The sequence below is a fragment of the Poecilia latipinna genome, unplaced genomic scaffold (assembly GCF_001443285.1).
Source record: "Poecilia latipinna isolate Pla-1442-1.1 unplaced genomic scaffold, P_latipinna-1.0 Scaffold57, whole genome shotgun sequence".
Lineage (NCBI taxonomy): Eukaryota > Metazoa > Chordata > Actinopteri > Cyprinodontiformes > Poeciliidae > Poecilia > Poecilia latipinna.
Window position 1 is genome coordinate 242,536 of NW_015112673.1, and position 17,958 is coordinate 260,493.

General features: G+C 38.2%; 1 protein-coding gene across 1 annotated transcript in view; it reads right to left on the reverse strand.

Moving 5' to 3' along the window:
• Nucleotides 1-17,958, reverse strand: part of LOC106961215 (cadherin-4-like) — a 300,834-nt gene that overhangs the window by 71,081 nt on the left and 211,795 nt on the right. The window contains exons 4-5 of the mRNA XM_015054789.1: nucleotides 10,760-10,986; nucleotides 4,445-4,642 (exon numbers count right to left, since the gene is read on the reverse strand). Coding sequence (XP_014910275.1) covers nucleotides 4,445-4,642; nucleotides 10,760-10,986 — 425 coding nt within the window. The remainder of the gene's footprint in view (nucleotides 1-4,444; nucleotides 4,643-10,759; nucleotides 10,987-17,958) is intronic.

Genomic DNA, 17,958 nt, shown 5'->3' on the forward strand with positions numbered 1-17,958 from the left:
TTTCATTTCTCTGTTTTTTTTTTTTTGTTTCTTTTTTTAGGACTGTTTAAATGGGGGAAGTTATGGCGTGGGTAAACTGGTGGTGGTTACAGTGAGTCTTTATTTACTTTTGCAAAAGAAATCAATGCCTTGGTGCCGTAGGAGACGTGTGTGGATCAATTTAGGCTTTCAAAAAGCCTCTGGAAAAAAAAAAAGAAAAAAAGAAAAGAAAACAGAAAAATCAATATCCCTTACATGTTATTGATGGGTGTTTGGCTACAGAAGAAAGTGAAAAACAAAGAACAGCTGTTTACTTTAGAAAAATTCTACTGCTCAATCTTTATTTGACGGTTACCTTTCTGGATCTCTTTCTCTTGTTTCTTCTGTGAGATGTTACACAGCTTACTTACCCATTAGCTAAAAAAACCAAAACAAAACACTGGAACATAAGTACTGCTGTCTCTTATTTGCAAAGACAGAACGGCTGTATTTGACCTCACGTCTGGCATACTTGAGGCTGATTGGGTCCAACATCGAGCCTCCTTGTTACAATATGAACAAAACATCTTGATTTAAAGTGGGAAAGCGTGAGGCTGTTGAGCCATTTTTTTTTTTTTTTTTTGCCCCCAGCCCCACTCTTAATAAAACGCAATCAGAAATATCTCTTGGAGCTGTGATGTGCAGTTCCTGTTTTAGAGGCCGGTAGGAGCACAGAACTGCCTGGACAGCATTTCCCTCAAGCCATGTTGAGCTGCTAGCTCACAGGCCAGTCAGAGAGGCCTCTATCCTGACACCTGCCCGACATTGTGTAACTCTGATCAAAGTGACAGTGCTGCAGACCCACAGAGATGCAGGAGGGGGCTGCTGTCACCTCACCTGTCCGGCTGATGGCAACTTGGTGAGGGCAGCGAGAAAAGTGGTGAAATGCCGATGATGAAGGTCCCTGTCTGTACGTCACTCAGGTTTGTGTTGGATGACAGAACAGCTCATTAGGTAGGGCACTGACTTCACAGACCATTAGGGGAAGCAGGACACCGAGTGATGCCACGTTTAGAGAAATACAGACTAAAAACCCTTCTCTGAGACCTTTCTATCCTGTACATGATTATGAAGGCATAGTAATCTTAAAAAAGTAAACATTTTGTCTTCTTTGGGAACATCAAATGTGTGATATATTAGGAAACAGAGCAGTGAAGCTGCCAGTTAGTACTGACGGTAGTTTGAAGAAATTTTATTAAGATTATTTTATCTCAGGTTTTCCACACATTTTTTTTTTCTTTTCCAAAATGTACAAATTTTGATACGACTGACAAACCATGTCATCCTAGCGCAACAAACAAAAACTTTCTATCAAAAAAAAAAATATATATATATATTTTTATTTTTTTTGATAGAAAGTTTTTGTTATATATATATATATATATATATATATATATATATATATATATATTTTTTTTTTTTTTTTCAAAATTGGCATGTTCCCATTAAGCTAATTTATTTTCAGAATTACAATTTACATAATTTTATGGTGAATCTAAATGCAGTCAGGATCAAGTCACGATCACTTTGATTTGGTTCAGAAAAAAAAAAAAAACAATTACAACAGATAAAACTGAAGAGTTTTGAACAGTTAAACATTTCCAGATAAAACATTTTAATTTCAATAGAAGAAGCAAAGCACTCAGCAATACAGAAAATACACGACACAATATTTTTTTTAACTCATAGTGTTGACTATTTAATTTGTTTTATCGCATTTTGAGATTGTGTTGGTTTGACCAGACAGACTTTAGTTTACAGTTCATAATTTAAGTTTAGCTGGATCATAAGAATCATTAAGTTGGAACTGAGGGCTCACACATTGTCTGTGGTCACAGGCGAAACAAAAAGAACCTGCTTGATTGCTAATAAATAATATTTTAAAGTTTGTCTTACTCTGTTGTTATCCAACAACAGGTAACATAGCAACTCCTCCAAGTAAAGAAGCCTTTTTTTCAACCTGATCTAAATCCTGCACACTGATGTTCTGAAGAGGTTCTATTTTATTTTGCTTCTATGCAATCAGAATATTTCTCCTCGGTTTTAATTATTTTTTAAAACATATCTTTTATTGACTATATGTCAGAGTCATTTTATATAAAATGGTGAAATCTATAGACATTTCAAATTTAAAGTCCACAAAATTGAAAATGCTCAGAATTCAACTGGGTCCCATGTTGAGTTTAATGTTAAAAATGTAAATTAGACAAAGCAGGCTGTTTCACAAGAAGATCAGCACAACTTACTATTATACCTGATTTTTTAAAATCATTTTTGTGTGTAATAGCTACCATCAATGTCATAAAAAATGAGTCTTCTACTTGGTACCCTATCTTTTGCCTGACATAGTTTTGTGGCCTCTGGTGGCGTCTTTGGTGGGTGTCTACTGGCACAGCAGAGTCATGGGCTCAGATGGAGATTTTATTTTATTTTTTACAGTGCTGTTGTTACATGGAACATCCTCAGGAAAAGCCCAAAACCTGCTGCGGTCTCTGGTGTTGCTTTAAATAAACCATTAACACGTCTTTTGTGCATTTATGTCCTTGCCAGAATTTGTGGGAAGGCAGCTGTCAAACAATGCCCCAATTCTGACTGGGCAAAAAAAAAAAAAAAAATCATGTTATATAATCAATTAATGCAAATGATTTTAAATGTTTAATACCCACTTGGCAGCTAAGTATAAGCATAGAAGGCATTGTTTCATGTTCAGTTTTGACTGAGGGGTAGTGAAAGCCTGTACGTAACCCTAAGAGGACAATAAAAGTTACTAAACCAGACTAAATACAAAAACAAAAAAGTTGGCAAAATCATCCCCATGCCACAGACCTGCATCTGTTTGATCAGATCTGTAGCTCTCTGTATGCCCACACCTGCCCTCCAGTCATCATTAAAGGGAAAGATGAGAGCCTCAGAGCTGAACAAAGGCATCAGCACGCATCACTTCTCTTCTGCTCCGAACGCTCAACTCTTAGCAATCCACTAGCCCCTGACGGACCTATTTACTGCACAAAATGGATTGTGTTTGGCTGCGCACTGTACTTCCAAATGTTCCTCTGATGCCCTTGCTCTTTCTTTCTGCACTATCACCTCTGTTACTTTGGTTCTGACCAGTTCTAAGAAGCAGCACAGCTATCCTATTAGTTTATTACTGTTAAAGGGTTTAGAAAGTTCAGACGGAGATGCGAGAGAGACAGTACCAGGCTGATGGGACAGACTCCAGCTGTAGAAGCAGTCCAATTCAAAAACTTCCCTTTATACTCAATGTTTTATATCTCAATAGGGGGAAAAAAAAGGTAGATAAAAAAAAATTCTCTTCAAGCAGCTCTAGCTTTTATTTTCTCTGGGAAAAGGATAAAACCTGGATGAAAAACAAAGAAGTGAAACAAACAAACAAAAAAATGCTTCCTTTGCACAATTTAAACCCAGCAGAGATAAGCCCAGGGAGTTTTGTAAACAACAGGGAAAAGCTGATGGCTAGATATTCCAGATAAAAAAAAAAAAGATGGAAAGACAGACCCGGGAATGAGGCAACAGTCCCTTGGAACACTTCTGTATAAATTGTAGAGAGTGCCACAAGCTTTACATTTACAGCTCGGCGATGAGAGAGACAGAGCTGTCATTCTTTGGTTGTGAATTTTAGGCTCTCTGTGAGTCAAGCCTTTGTGCAACGAAACATTTGCACAAACATACATTTATTCATGATTTTTGTCCTTCGACAGATGTATGCGCTTGATATCCAGCATCCTGCATGCTGTTTTCAAATTACAGCCTTATTAGAACTCCGTATTTTTTTCAAGGAATAAAATTACTCTCAGTTGTTGGTGTTGCATCTCGATGTGTATACGTGTAATTTACTTATAGAGTCAAATTAGTCCCTTTTTATGTTATAACTTTAGATTTAAACTGCAAATCATTGTTTCACGGGAACAATGAATATTTAGTTGTGTCTGCAAACAAGAGAAAAAAAAATCAGCACAGTTATTCTGTGCTTTTAGACAGCATTCATAAAAAAAAAAACAACAAAAAAAACAACTGAACATCAAAAAATGAAATTGAACAATAAGGCACTTCGATAATGCAAAATGGAAATTAATAATATTTGGCTATCTGTAAACCCAATGGGCCTCTTTTTGTGAGAGGGTTTAACTGCTTAGGAGCACTGTGTGTCTGAAGGGAAAACTTCTCAGGGTCAGCCAGGGCTTTTTAAATACCTTAAGATACTGTAGCTCTAATTACATCAGGGGACCACAACACAATCATCTTCAAGGATGTGGAGAGCAAACTAGTTATGCTAATGCATTTCTGTGCTTTATCACCCTTCATTACGCACGTCCCCAATCAGTGGTAGCTGTGAAGCGCCCTCGAGAAATCCCAGCTGTAAATTCTGAGCAAATCACCGCTGCAGCCAATCAAACCTGTCACTTACACTGACAAGCATCTGAGGGAATGGTCCACGAGAATTTTCCGCCACGTTGATTGGTGGGATCACCCAGTCTCTCTTCTGCCTTCGGAGACCCCCGGTGCTGTTGACGCGGGACCCTGGGAACATGATGACAGGAGTTGGTGCCTGCGACGCGTCCTTCTTCTTGTTTTGCTCACTGATGTTCCCTGCTTCCTCTGTGACCTTTAAGAAAAGACAAGGCAAGACTTTAATCATAAGCTTGTATGTGCTGATGATTACAACAGCAACCAATAATATGCTAAAGTTGTTTCAGTCTCAAGGCAAAAATTCAGATGACAGAGAGAGTAACGTTTTCATAAAGCTTTACTCATTAGACCTAGTGAGGGCTCGTTCTCTGTTATTACAGCAAACACACACACACACACACACACACACACACACAGCTGTGAGCCACAAACAGCCCCTGGCTGATTGTGGGATGTCAAGCTGTTTTGACTGCCAGGGGTTAATATGGGCCACCAAACTGATGATTCGCCCCAGATTTCACAAAAATGGAACCATGGAGGAACAGAGCTGTTTTTACAGCAGTGCCAATACAAACCAATTTCTATATTTTTTCTCACAAAATACAAAATATTACCTCAATATTTATAATATCATTACTAGGCTGTAACATCACACAGCATATTATGTCTATGCAATTTTTTTTCCTCAGGAAATAATTAGTGATGGAAGAAGGAAATGTAAAATAATGTAGTAGCAAAGTGAAGTTGTATTAGTAGTTCAACCCTTGTGTGAATAGTAGGAAAAATAGAAAAAAAAAACATTAACATGTAATAACACAGAATCTCTGTAATGCAAACAAAGATTGATCTGAGCGTAAACTCTCGATAAGCTGCTCTTTCATGTTTAAAAAGTGCAGTCCAACCTCTTACAATAGCCTTGCTGTTCTGAGAAGTCTTTGAAATGGGAATAAAAATAATATGATATTTCAATAGCTCTCTATACCTCCTGCATAAGGCCATAATTGTGAACTACTCAGTGTCATTTCATCACCTACACATGGTGTTGCTATGGAGCTGAAGTTCACAATGTATAACAAGCATGTTCTTTAAACTAATTGCTCAAAGGCTAAAATACTCTGAACATGGAAGTTGTGTCCTCAATGTATTCTGAGAATTAGAAAAATAAATCTAAACTTTTAAGTGCCGACAGAAATGTGACAGGAAAGAAAGCACCAGCAGGGCAGAACAGAGCTGGCATTACTTATGTCTGTATATATGGGTGTGAACAACCATAAACTTCAGGCTTTGTCATTTATGTTGGATATAAAAAGCCTATTAACAGAGAGCATGTCTGATGTTGGATTTAAAGCCTCTTTTAGCAGACAGTCAGCTGAGTCACAGATATACACTTCAATCATTTATTGTGCTCCTGTTCTCACATATGTTCAGGTCCACCACAAAACTGTCTTTTTGAGAGATGATCAGAAACAGAGCAAGAAGGGAGCCCATTTTCAACCTCTTTATGAGCATTAACTCAATCTTGTGTCAGAACAATGTACATCACATATTACGCAATAAAGCTAATGCTACCTAGATTTAGTGTCCGTACGTGAAAATACTTTCAACAGGCACATAATAAGGAATAAAGATGTCATCCATTAGACTCCTAAAGCGTGAATAAAGAAATGCGGAGTCGAGAAAGAGAGCTTTATTTGCGAATTCCTGTACTATGCAAAGCACCGAATGCAAACAACTAAAAATGTTGATGTCCAGCAAAGTTTCAAGTTTTATGTCTGCAAGGTGTAGAACTGTGTAGTCTTCACTAATTCTTTGCTTGAATCTACTCCCAGTCAGCATAAAATCACAAATCCAGAAGTGAAATATAATCTAAACAATAATAATAATAATAATAAAATACAGAACATTATAAAACAATTGGGGAGTCATGGTAGCAAGTATTTGGGTTTGAAAAAAAAAAACAAAAAAAAAACAGTGACTGGAAACCACCCTCAAGGAATGTTTTATTAAAGCCCATGGAACTGTTGAGGTGGAATTTCTGAGTGTGTGAATGTTTGTGTGGACAGGATGGTGTTTGGACCAATGTACAAAAGAAATTGTGTGAAGTTTGGCATAAAGAAAATAGATTATTTTAATATATATTTATATATCATAACACTATGTGTAACACTGTAGCATATGTTAAGATTGGTGTGGTTAGTAGATATTCTACATTTCATTTAGAATGTATCGACTTACAGATCCACCACAACAGCTGACATTTGAAAACACTGAGAAAATACACCACAGGAGCAGACCACAGTGTAAGGCAGCAATGGCTCCTGGCACATATTGAAAGTTGAAGGTCCTGTACCATGCAGTCTATAAAAAAGTTGTTTGTTTTTTTTTCTTTCACTATCTGTTTGTTCTTGCCTGGTCAAGGCTCCGTAGGGGGTTGGGTTGTATCTGCCAGCGGAAACAATGCTTTCAAGGTTACTTCATTAGATGGACGATCAAGAAGAAGGCGAAGAAGAAGAAAAAGAAAAGCTTTTAAGGCTGTTTTACAGAAAATGTGCCAACTAACCTGACTTACGGTTTATGCATGCATGGGTTTGTGTGGGTGGGTAATGGTGTGGGCCGTAGATGGTGGGGGGATTCTGGGGTAAGGTGTCATGTTTGCTTTGATCATCCAAACGTGCGGCTTTAAACATCTTGTTCTGCGTTTTCCAATGACACTTTAAGTGACAGAGCAAAGGGAAAGATTGTTACAGTAAATGTGGTTGGTGAGGGAGCTCTAGGTTGGCATTGGACTTCAGTTAAGAGAGTTTGTTAGATTCATCTTCATAAGAACATCCACTATGATTGCTCTTTAAATGTCCATGTCAAATATATTAGAACAGATTTCTGTGTCCCACAATGGTAGTAAAAACCAGCTGCATTAATATCACTGATGCTGATTGTTAGCTTAAAAACTGAGGGTTTTTATGTGCTCGCTATTTTAGTCATGGATCCTGAAAAGTCACAGGTTCCAATGTGTACAAGGCAAGTAAGTATCCGTGCTCTAAATCTGATATTCTCATATAATGTAAAAACTGTGTTGTACTGTTGCAGTAGCTTAACAGAGAAATTATTTTTTTTTTTTTTTTTGAAAAAAAAAAAACTTTAAATTATAAAAAAAAAAAAAAAAAAAAAAAAAACATTTTTACTACTCTGATTAAATACTGATGCTGATGATTGTCTACCAAATGTGACACAAGTATCTACTATGTTTACAATTACTTATCCACTTGGTTTAAATGCCTTTTTTCTTTTCATAAATAAAATCCTCATTTGAAAATTATTTGAAAACTGTTTTCTTTTTAAATTCAATTATTGTTCTATATTGACACTGTTTCACAGTCTGAAACATTTGATTATAAATAAGCAAAATAGGTTCACATACCTATGGTTTATCTCTTATTTTGGCCACTAGGGGAGGCAAAGTCCTTGAAAAACACAACACTCTTAATTACACTCCTGAGCAACATGCTGACATGCATCGACCCACACAAACGCTGACACTTTCTCCTATCTGTGTACAACGTTACCAGTTCGCAAAACAGGCAATCCAGCCTTCCAAACATGTTTCCATATTCAGTGTTTGTTGTACTGTGTGACAGCTTCACTAGAACATGCAAATGAACCTTTACATTCAGTCCACATTCGACAGACTGGCCTCTGCCAGTACAGCATGCCTGTGTGCACAAACGTGATTTGTCAGTAAAGTGGGATGTGATAGATGTGATCTAGGTCTGGACAAATAGATTCTTTTTTTCTTTTTTTTTCTTTGTAAGACAGATAAAAGCTTAGTGGGGTTGACTGCAGCTCATGCCTCCATTCCCCGCAAAGTAGTGAAACACACGTTAAGGTTAAACTGAAATGAATGAGAGTGAGAGTTGTCAGAAGCAGATGTGAGATAATCCACCCACCCACCCACCCACCTACTCCCACACCCCTCATCTTCACCCATTCCCTTGCACTAAATAAGTGAAACACCAGAGCTTTTTATCTGCACATGCTAACAGGTACTAGTGAGCTCCCGGGGGAAACTGAAGAAAAAAAGACAGAGGAAAGGAGACAAAGCCAGGAAAAAGGGCAGTGCCATCACCATTACAAAAAAACCTTAAGTGAGCTTTCCCCCCCCCCCTATCATGGAGCAAGTTTAATGAAACCTTGCTCCTCAGAGTCTTATTCACACTTTGGCAGAAAGAAAAATGAAAAGTGCTGAAGCGTGTTGCAACCAAAGGGGGGTGGGGATGGGGGAACAAGTTACGGAACGGTGTTTGTGCACTTACTGAAACCATTATCAGAGATGGTTGACAAAACAGCACAGATAGGCTGGATTTAGATCAGAATTTCTAACAACAGCTTTCTGGATTTAGTGATTTAAAGGTTGTGTTATTTGCATTTAATCCAGCACAGATAGAGAGCATATGCTTTGGCATGGAGCCTTGCAAAGCTCAAACCCATAGGCTCGCAAATATAAGACATTTTATGCCCAAAACAAAAGGACAAACACACACAGAACATACACGGCATTAAAAATTAAATGCAAAATTAGCATAATTCGTACTTGATCCAGCATAATCTCCCACAATAAAATAACATCCTCACATACATACCGAACACACACTCGCTTAGGCACACCAATGCTATGTGAACAGGAATCAGCGAGTGTGAAATGGATGCGGACCCACAGCCCTGGTGCCGTCAGCCTTAGCCAGCTGGCGATGGTCCCAGCTCTTCCCCTCCACAGCACTGCCTCCCCAAAACCCTGCATGCTTTGATATCAGCCAGCCCCTGGCTACCGAGACATCTGGAAGTTATTATTCAACAGAGCGCACCACAAAGCGGCATTTTCATAATGAAACATCACGTTTTGTTTCAGTGCCCTGCGTTCTCCTCCTGAATACATGACGCTTACAACTTGTAGCATACCTGTGACTGCTGACCACACGTTCTTGCTCCTCCGTCATTCGTCTGTCTATTCATGTGCTATTCATGGACTCGCTGGGAAATAAAGCAAAATAGCCTCTCATTTGACCTTTAATACTCCGTGCTTTAACACTAAGGCTCATACCATGCGGTGAATCATTTGAATTGCCTGAATTACAAAATTATGTAGATAAAAGCCAGGCTATTCAGCCCATGAAAAGCATATTTATACTTACAATAATAAATAGTTTGCTGGTTGAGGTTACACTCTCTATTTGTCTCATTGATTCAAGGGCTGATTTTGAGTCACCTATTCAATTTTCTCACAACTTTCAAGGAAACGCATACAAAACTGTGCCTTCTATGAGTTCTACTTTTTAAACGATTTAAATACACACGTTGGGAATCTCAATGCCGCTGAAAAACTTATGTCTTATGAAAGTCCCAGACAGTTACTTTGTTAAAAGCAAACTTTGTTATGTGATTTAAAAATCTGTCAATTATCCCTTAAGACTTGTGGTATTAGAAAATTACTTTTTAAAAGGACAAATTATTTGTTAATACATTTTTCTGATGAACACAGATCAACTTGGAGTTCTAGCTACATGTGGAATACTCCTACCAATTTCACAAGCTGGTATTACTATTCCAACTACTAGGAACATGATAAGTTTTATAAACAATTTACTGCAGTTTTAAGTCTTTCTATATCCTATATTATTCTATAAATATCCTATGTTGTTTGTAAAAAAAAAAAAATGTTTTTTATGTGACATAAACAGCAAGATAGGAAACTGTGTGAGAGGTTTAGGTATTATATAATTATAACTTATATTGCATTTCCATCTCATTTAGACTTGATCTGGTGAAAAACCTATTGATCCTGGGAAGATGTTGCACCAAGTAAGTGAACACTGGCTCTTAATTATTTGTGTTTTCATTGCTTTAATCTGATTAAGGCTCGTGTTGGTATCGACTATCTGATTTGGCCGTGTGCTTCTGTATTCATGGGGACAGCTTAGCTCAGACTGCTCAGTCTTCGCCTGACCTCTGACAGCTTTTAAATAGAAACGAAAGAGCCAAGAACCCCTGGGGTGCACAGGCGCCGGATGTTTTCCAATAACAGCTTATGGCTAAGGGAAACATTCTCTCCCCCATGTGGCAGTGCGATTTTATCACTTTTAACCGTCTGCCATTGCTGCTACTCTCACCCACTCTCTCTCCAGTTCTCAAATCCCCAAGGAGTTTTGACCTGATTCTGGGCTGTTAGTATCACCAGACCACTGGAGGAAATGTGATAGAAAAAGGGACCTTTGAGATGATAATTGAAACTTGAAGCGTGATATTTCTGTGTGTAACTCACCTCATTTTCATTTTGCCCTGATGACGACAGGTCAATCAGGGTCAGTTGAACCACAGTCTCCCAGACATTTGTGTGAGGGCCACGCGCTGTCACTTTAAACTGAACTGTCTCATCCAAGCCGGCTCCCTGTCCCTTGGCAAAGATGGATCCATCTGTCCGGACGTTGAAGACCGGGTCGGTGCTCTGGAAAACCACGGCTTCATTCCCCATGCAGTCGTCAAACTTCACTGTGGAGGGAATGATTTAAAAGAGTTTCATATGAATACCATCAAGGCAATGACAGTTGTAACATAAAAAAATGGCACATATTTTGTTTGGTTTGGATGCAGCTTAAATTGCTGCAAAAAACTTCCCAAACATCCCCCACCAAAAACAACAACCAAATATACTCGGTGAGAAGCAAAACATCAGAGAGTACTGGTAAACACTGCATTGAATTATAACTTTAAGTCATAAGTCAAACCATTTCAAAGATTTGTCCTGTGTGTTACTAGTTGGAATTACATGAAGAAACAAATGGCATACATGCAGTGAACCCCCACCTATTTGCAGTCCAGTATCCACAGATTTACCTATTTGCGTTTTTAATGTAGAACATCACTCAAAATTATTTGTGGGAAATCTACCTTTTTGCAATGTTTTTTTTTATTTTTTTTTTGAAAAGCATATCTAGCATATTTGGAAAAAAAAAAAAAACTTTGGAGGCTAAACATGTCTAGCTGCATTGCTACTTGATATACTATTGGATGGCATTTGCAAAGCAGCCAACCAAGGAGTACTATTTATTCTTCTTGCCTCTGATTGGCCCAAAGAGCAGAATTAAGGAAGACTGCTGATAGTAGCTTCTGTGGTAGGACTTATACAGTTTCTAATGTTCATATTAACATATATTAAGGTCTATTTGGTGTTTTAAACTATTAACCTATGTACTTACATGTGTTTTTAAAGTTGTTCTCAAGTATTTGTGAATATTAACCATTTGGGTGTGGCTGTGATTCCTAAACCTCCACTGGGAGGTAAACTGTACACAGATTGTGCTTTCTCAGTGTTACTGTAAATAGTTTGGAAAATAAGTCTTAGAAAACTTGGCTTCCATCAGCCACCATTAATTAACAACTGATGTGCAAAAAGTCTTAAAATGAATAACACTTGTAATTTGAATATTTTTTGAGAGGAGGTGGAAGATTTGGGAACCTACACTACACCATATTTTGTTTTATGCTACATTAATAGTAGCTTTCTAAGTGGCATCCATTAAAACTTTTAACAAGCCACCTTTTACCAATGGGACATTATTTAGCACTTCGACAAAAATTGACAAGATTAGAGCATACAGAGATGATTTCTCTTTCGACAGTCTCTGTAGATCAGCCAGACTCTTGGGTCCTCTCATGCTTTTTGTTCTTGAGCTCAGTCCACAAGTTTTCAACAGGATTTATGTCTGGGAACTGAAAGAGTCGAAGAGGAGGGGGAGTTTGTGTCTGGTGGACCATTTCTCAGATATTTGGCAATATACTTCAAATAATTATCCTGGAGAAAGTCCCAGAGATGACTCATTTTCAGTTGTGTGGGAAAGTCTGACAAATTTTTGCATAAAATGTACTTCAGATGGCTTATGGCACCCTGGACTTTAACAAAGTTCTAAGGATCTTTAGAAGAGAAAACGGTCCACAACATCACAGATCGCTCAGGATACCTAACAGAGTCAGAAAACAAACAAACAAACAAACAGTAGTAAGATTTGGCACAAAAACAGCACCACATATCAATAAAACACCTTACACAAAGTGAAAGAAGGTGTTGGCAGCATCACGTTTTTCTTTCTTTTTCCTTCTTTAAGGCAAGGTGAATGTCAGTTTTGGCCTGTTCAGCATCAGGTATTTGCATTGAGATGAACTGAAAAATAACCAAATAAACAGGAAACTAATATTTCATATTGCTCAAGTCAGAGTTTGTTTTTATAAACAAACTCTGGTAATCTCTGGGCAAGATTACCAGAGATGCCAGTAAATGTGGAGGGAGCTACAAGTTCCTTGATATTTGCTGGTCATGTATACGTCTTCTCCATTTAGAACTGTTGTTGTTTTAGTCATGTTTTTCAGATACAAAAAAACAAGTTATCTACTACAGTTGACAGTGTCAACTGTCATTTTGTAACCATTTTGACATCACTTTGGTAAAAAAAAAAAAAAAAAAAGATCTAATTCTAGACTTTTGTTAGAAGATACTGACAAGTATCCATCAGCAGGAAGTTTCTCACTTATTGTTATTTGATCAGAGGTTATGATTTCTCATATGTGAAAGAGAAACACAATCAATGTCATCTAACATCTTCAGAAAAATAAGTTATAGTTAAAATATATGTTGGAGACTCAATTTGCATGACTACATTATAAAACTACATTCTGAAGATAATTGATTTCTGTAGGGAACAAGGACAATTATAAGGAGCAATATGATCATCAAGGTGCTAAATCTCCTATGAAAATCTAAAATGTTTAATAGTGGAGGAGTAAGAGGGAGACAGGTATTTTCTATTGTGACCTTCCATTCTCATTTACTTCTCCCTTGTGGCACCTGCAGCCTTCTAACTCCTCTCTCTTGAGGATTACAATGTCTAGACAACATATTGTAGGAACCCTGGGCTGAAAGACACAATTCACCTCTATATCTTCTCTTTCTCCCCTCTTACTCCTCCACAGCAGCTGAAACAAGGTTCCAATTACAGAAAGTAACTGTGAGTAAATCCGTCTTTTTGTTACATCTGGACCTAAAGAAGACTGTGATCATGTCAGAACCCTCCAGATGTCCAGGCAGCCACTCTAAACTCTGTCAGGTGGCACATCCATTCCCTGACAGCCTCTATCGACTGTAGTAGGTGCTACACAAGTGCGCTCTCCTAGACAGGTTTAGATAGGACATAAGGGATGGACTGCGTTATCAAAAGCAGCACAAAAGCTTTTGTTTTTTCATAGGGTTCTGTTTCTGTTTGTGTTGCTGAGCAGGTTCACCCTGAACAAACCTCTAACTTGCCAGTTTCTGTTTGTCTCATTTGCTTTTCTTTTTGTTGAATCCAATTTTATTTCTCCCCTTTTCATTATATTTGCAGATTTTCAAAGATTAGATCTGGAAGGTAGAATTGACAATAACAAACACACCATTTGGCAAACACGTTTGACACAAATGGAGTTTTGGAAGGCTGCCTGAATATATTAACAATAGGGAGAAGTAAAAATGCAATCTCAAAGTGTTGATGCATACCTAAGTTGTGGTAGGCATGTTATAAAATACTAAAATACGAGTAAAATCACACAGACACACATTTAAGACAGGCCTGTAGTAGTATGTTGGCCTTTCTCTCCCTGTCCACCAATTACTGTTTCTTCTTTTTTCTAAGCTAGGCACACAGCCAACAGTGCAGCACTATTGCAGCTATGACTGCTAGAGGTCTGCAGGCTGAGTTTACACACATAGGGAATAGCTAATTTAGAGGTCAAACTAAGATGTGAATTCCTTAGTCTTCATTTTTTCCTGAAACATCACAAAACAACACAAATGAAAAAAAAAAATGAAAAAAAATATATGCATTAACTAAAATCCTTGTGGCATTAGTGTTGCTAGAAAATGTAAATTAAAAATTCTCCTCTCTCCTGTGTTTAATTCTCCTGCGGTCTTAAAAGACGGGGTCATTAAGGCCCCACAATTTTTTTTTACTCTGTGCGGGGTCGCACAGAAAATGTGAAAAATTTATATTCAGTTCTTGCCACCAATTATCAATTGGATTAATGTCTCAACATCAGCTGGACATGACTTTGTCCTAATCATTCCTTGAGGCTCCGGTAGCCTCAAATATGCTTCCCGTTATTTTTCACTAGTTTTCGTGTTCCTTTTGAAGACGGGCAATTGATTTTTCTAACCGGTGAAAATGTTAGTTATCTATTACATACAGCTTTTTTAAAGTAACCCCAGAAGTTAGGTTTTATAATAATAATAATAGTAATAATAATAATAATAATAAGAAGAAGAAGAAGAAGAAGAAGAAGAAGAAGAAGAAGACGAAGAAGAAGAAGAAGAAGAAGAAGAAGAAGAAGAAGAAGAAGAAGAAGAAGAAGAAGAAGAAAACAAATGCAATATACTACAACAGATGGAAGCAAAATACAGTGAAAACTACTATAAATACAGAGCATATAGTCCTAAACAGATGAGTTTTGAGTCTTGATTTGAAAAGAACAGAGTCAATTTTCCGGATGTTTCATAGAAAGTTCCAGAGTTTGGGGGCAGAACAAGTGAAAGTGATGTCTTAGAGTGTTTGCAGTTGTGTTATACTCATACCAATTTCGAATGATGGATTGAAGTGCTCCAGGCGGTGTTCAAAACTTGCAATGCATTTTATCACCTAACCCTGCTTTAAACTTCTTTATAGCAATAACCCTGACCTGTCTGGTATTTTACTTTGTCTTTGTGATGGTAGTCTTTCTTTTTTTTTTTTTTTTTTTTTTTTAACCAAAGTTATATAAAATACCTCTGAGACCTTCTAAGAATAGCTGCATTCATACTGTGTTAAACTTTCATACCAGCAGACATCTGAAATGGATTTTATCCAATTGTATACAAGTAAAATTGACAGAACTCTGTGCAATTTTGTAGTTTTATTTGAAAAAAAAAAAAATAATAATAATAATAATAATGATAATAATAATTTTTTAAAAATCCCAGGACAATTATCCAATCTTTTGACAAGTACCCACTACTTTGTGTTGGTCTGTTCTATAATATACCAGTAGAATTAAAGTTTGTGGTCATAATGTGAAAAACATAGAAAATAACAGGTATCAATATTTTTTACAACACGTTATAACATCCTACACAGCCACATTATCATATTCCATCCTGAAATTGTTCATACTGGTTTATCTATCAAACATAAACCTCAACATATTGAAGGTTACACACTGTGCTATCCCAGTTCTAGATGGAATGAGATGGACGAATGAGACCTGAAAGCTGTTTGTGAGCCAGAAAATAATAAAAGATACCTAAAGATGGGATCACTCCTTTGAAGATGTTTAATTCAATTTATTTATCCGTTTTAAAAAAGTATTGCAAAACATAAATATGATGAAGTTCAGCATTAAACAATTTTTGGGTTTTTTTGCGTTTTATCTAAAATGGCAAGCACAACACATCTGTAAATAAGCAGCTCTTTCAAGAAAAATCTGTAAAAGCCTAACTCAATAAGTCAATAAAAACCAAAGCAAGATGTAACTGTAGGTGGTAAGTGTAATCACTCTCGGTTTGTGTGCGTAGGCATTTATTTTCGGTGATTGCCTGCATGTCTTAACAGTGACAAGCTGAACTAACTGCACCAATACCCACACACAAATGGAGTGACAGGCTGCGCCATGGAGTACCCAGAGGGTCTTGTTCCTGCACCAATTAAAGAAAAAGACAGTGCCAACTTTGCTCGTCCAACAACACACACACATATACACGCACACAAACACAAACACTAACACAGAGACCTCCAATAGATCTTCTTTCACTCAGTTGGGTCAATACTGCTATAAGGGAGATTATAAAAATCGGCCAACAACAAAGCAATGAAGCCCAACGGCGCAGTGCTGCACATTAACAAGTTGTCTAAAGCAGTGAGCCCTGGGTGTGCATTGATCTGGCAAATAAGACAGACACCCCAGTGTGCCAAACAGCTAGCCAAGTACTTCTCCATTGTCTAGTCAATGAGAACAGTCACCCTCTGAAATGTGGAAAATTCTACCAGTACGGGGTGCCACGGTGAGGGAACAAAGTCTATAATTTCTTCATCATGATTGTTCCCAAAGCTGTAAAATAACAGCTTTTGTGATGCTTGAATGATATTCTAAATTAAAGCAGCCCAACTTCATCTTTTTTTTCTTTTCCCACCTCTCTAATTAAAGTGCTCCTGATCTCACAACAAGGGAAGGACAAGGAGGAGAGGAACGGGGAGACGTGACCTTCTCGCGATGTTCTTTGGACAGCCTGAAAGGAAGTGGCTGACAAGTGTTGAAAAGGAAGTGAGAAGAGAAAAGAGTCACGAGAGAGGGAAAGTTGAGGAGTGACAGGAAGAAGAAGGTGAGAGGAGAGAGGGGGGTTAGGGGGATGGGCTGAAAGGGAGATAGTTGAGAGGACGGAGAGCATGCTGAGGTGGCAATCAGAGAGAGTGCGATGAAAGAAAGAACATTAAAGATGAAGAAAGAAATAAAAAAGAGATTGTGGGCAGATTGTGGTTGCAAAAGAAATATCTCCCGAGGCAGCACTGTTTATAGCGGCGGTCGTTCGGATTGTTCAAAGAGTGCTGGACTGAATGCATCAGATGTCACTCTGCCCTACAAAACAGAGAAGGAAACACTTTTATGGGCACTGGATCAACCTAATATCTGTTACAATCAGGCTCATTGTGAGCAAGAGGAGGATGATGTGGGAGGACGAGAAAGCTGATGAAGGCGAGGAGGTGAGGTGGAGGTGGTGGCTGGGGAAGGCTGCGGATGGAGGCCTGGCATCGGGCTCCTGGCTCAGTGAACTGGCTCTCTCTCTCACACATCCACATTGGAATGGATGGGATGCTCAGATGGCTGTTTAAACAGGTTAATTGGGCTTGCCTCCCGAGAGATCGGGACAGATGGATGGAAGGATAGAATGAGAGAGGAGAGGAAGAGAGAGCAAAAGAGCAGCAAAGGGAGAGTGACAGAGCTCTGAGAGAACTGGGGGGGAGAGGAAAAAAAAAAAAAAACGAGGGTCGGAAGCAGCGACGGACAGAGAGAGACGAGTGTGGCCACTGATCACAGGCACTGCAGGGAGTGTGCAGTCTAATCAGAGCAGTGTGGAGCTGTGCAGCGAGCTCGGCGCTCAGCAACAGACTACACAGAGCCAGGTCCGCTGTCCACCACTGATAGACTATGAAGGGGGAACAAATTTGTGATGGAAGGCTGTTTACTGCCATGTTAGGAGCCCATTGGGGAGTACGATTCACTGAAGCCAATCATAAAGAGGTGCTCATCTCTCAGTCCTTCCAAGAAACATTAAAAAAGGGACGATGGTGGTCGTCAGCTCCCACAGTAAAAAATACTCCCACTGTAGAAGCAGACAAGCACAAAAACTACATTTAAACTACAAATAAATGTTGTAATTTAAATACTATTTCACTCTAGGTTTATAAATAA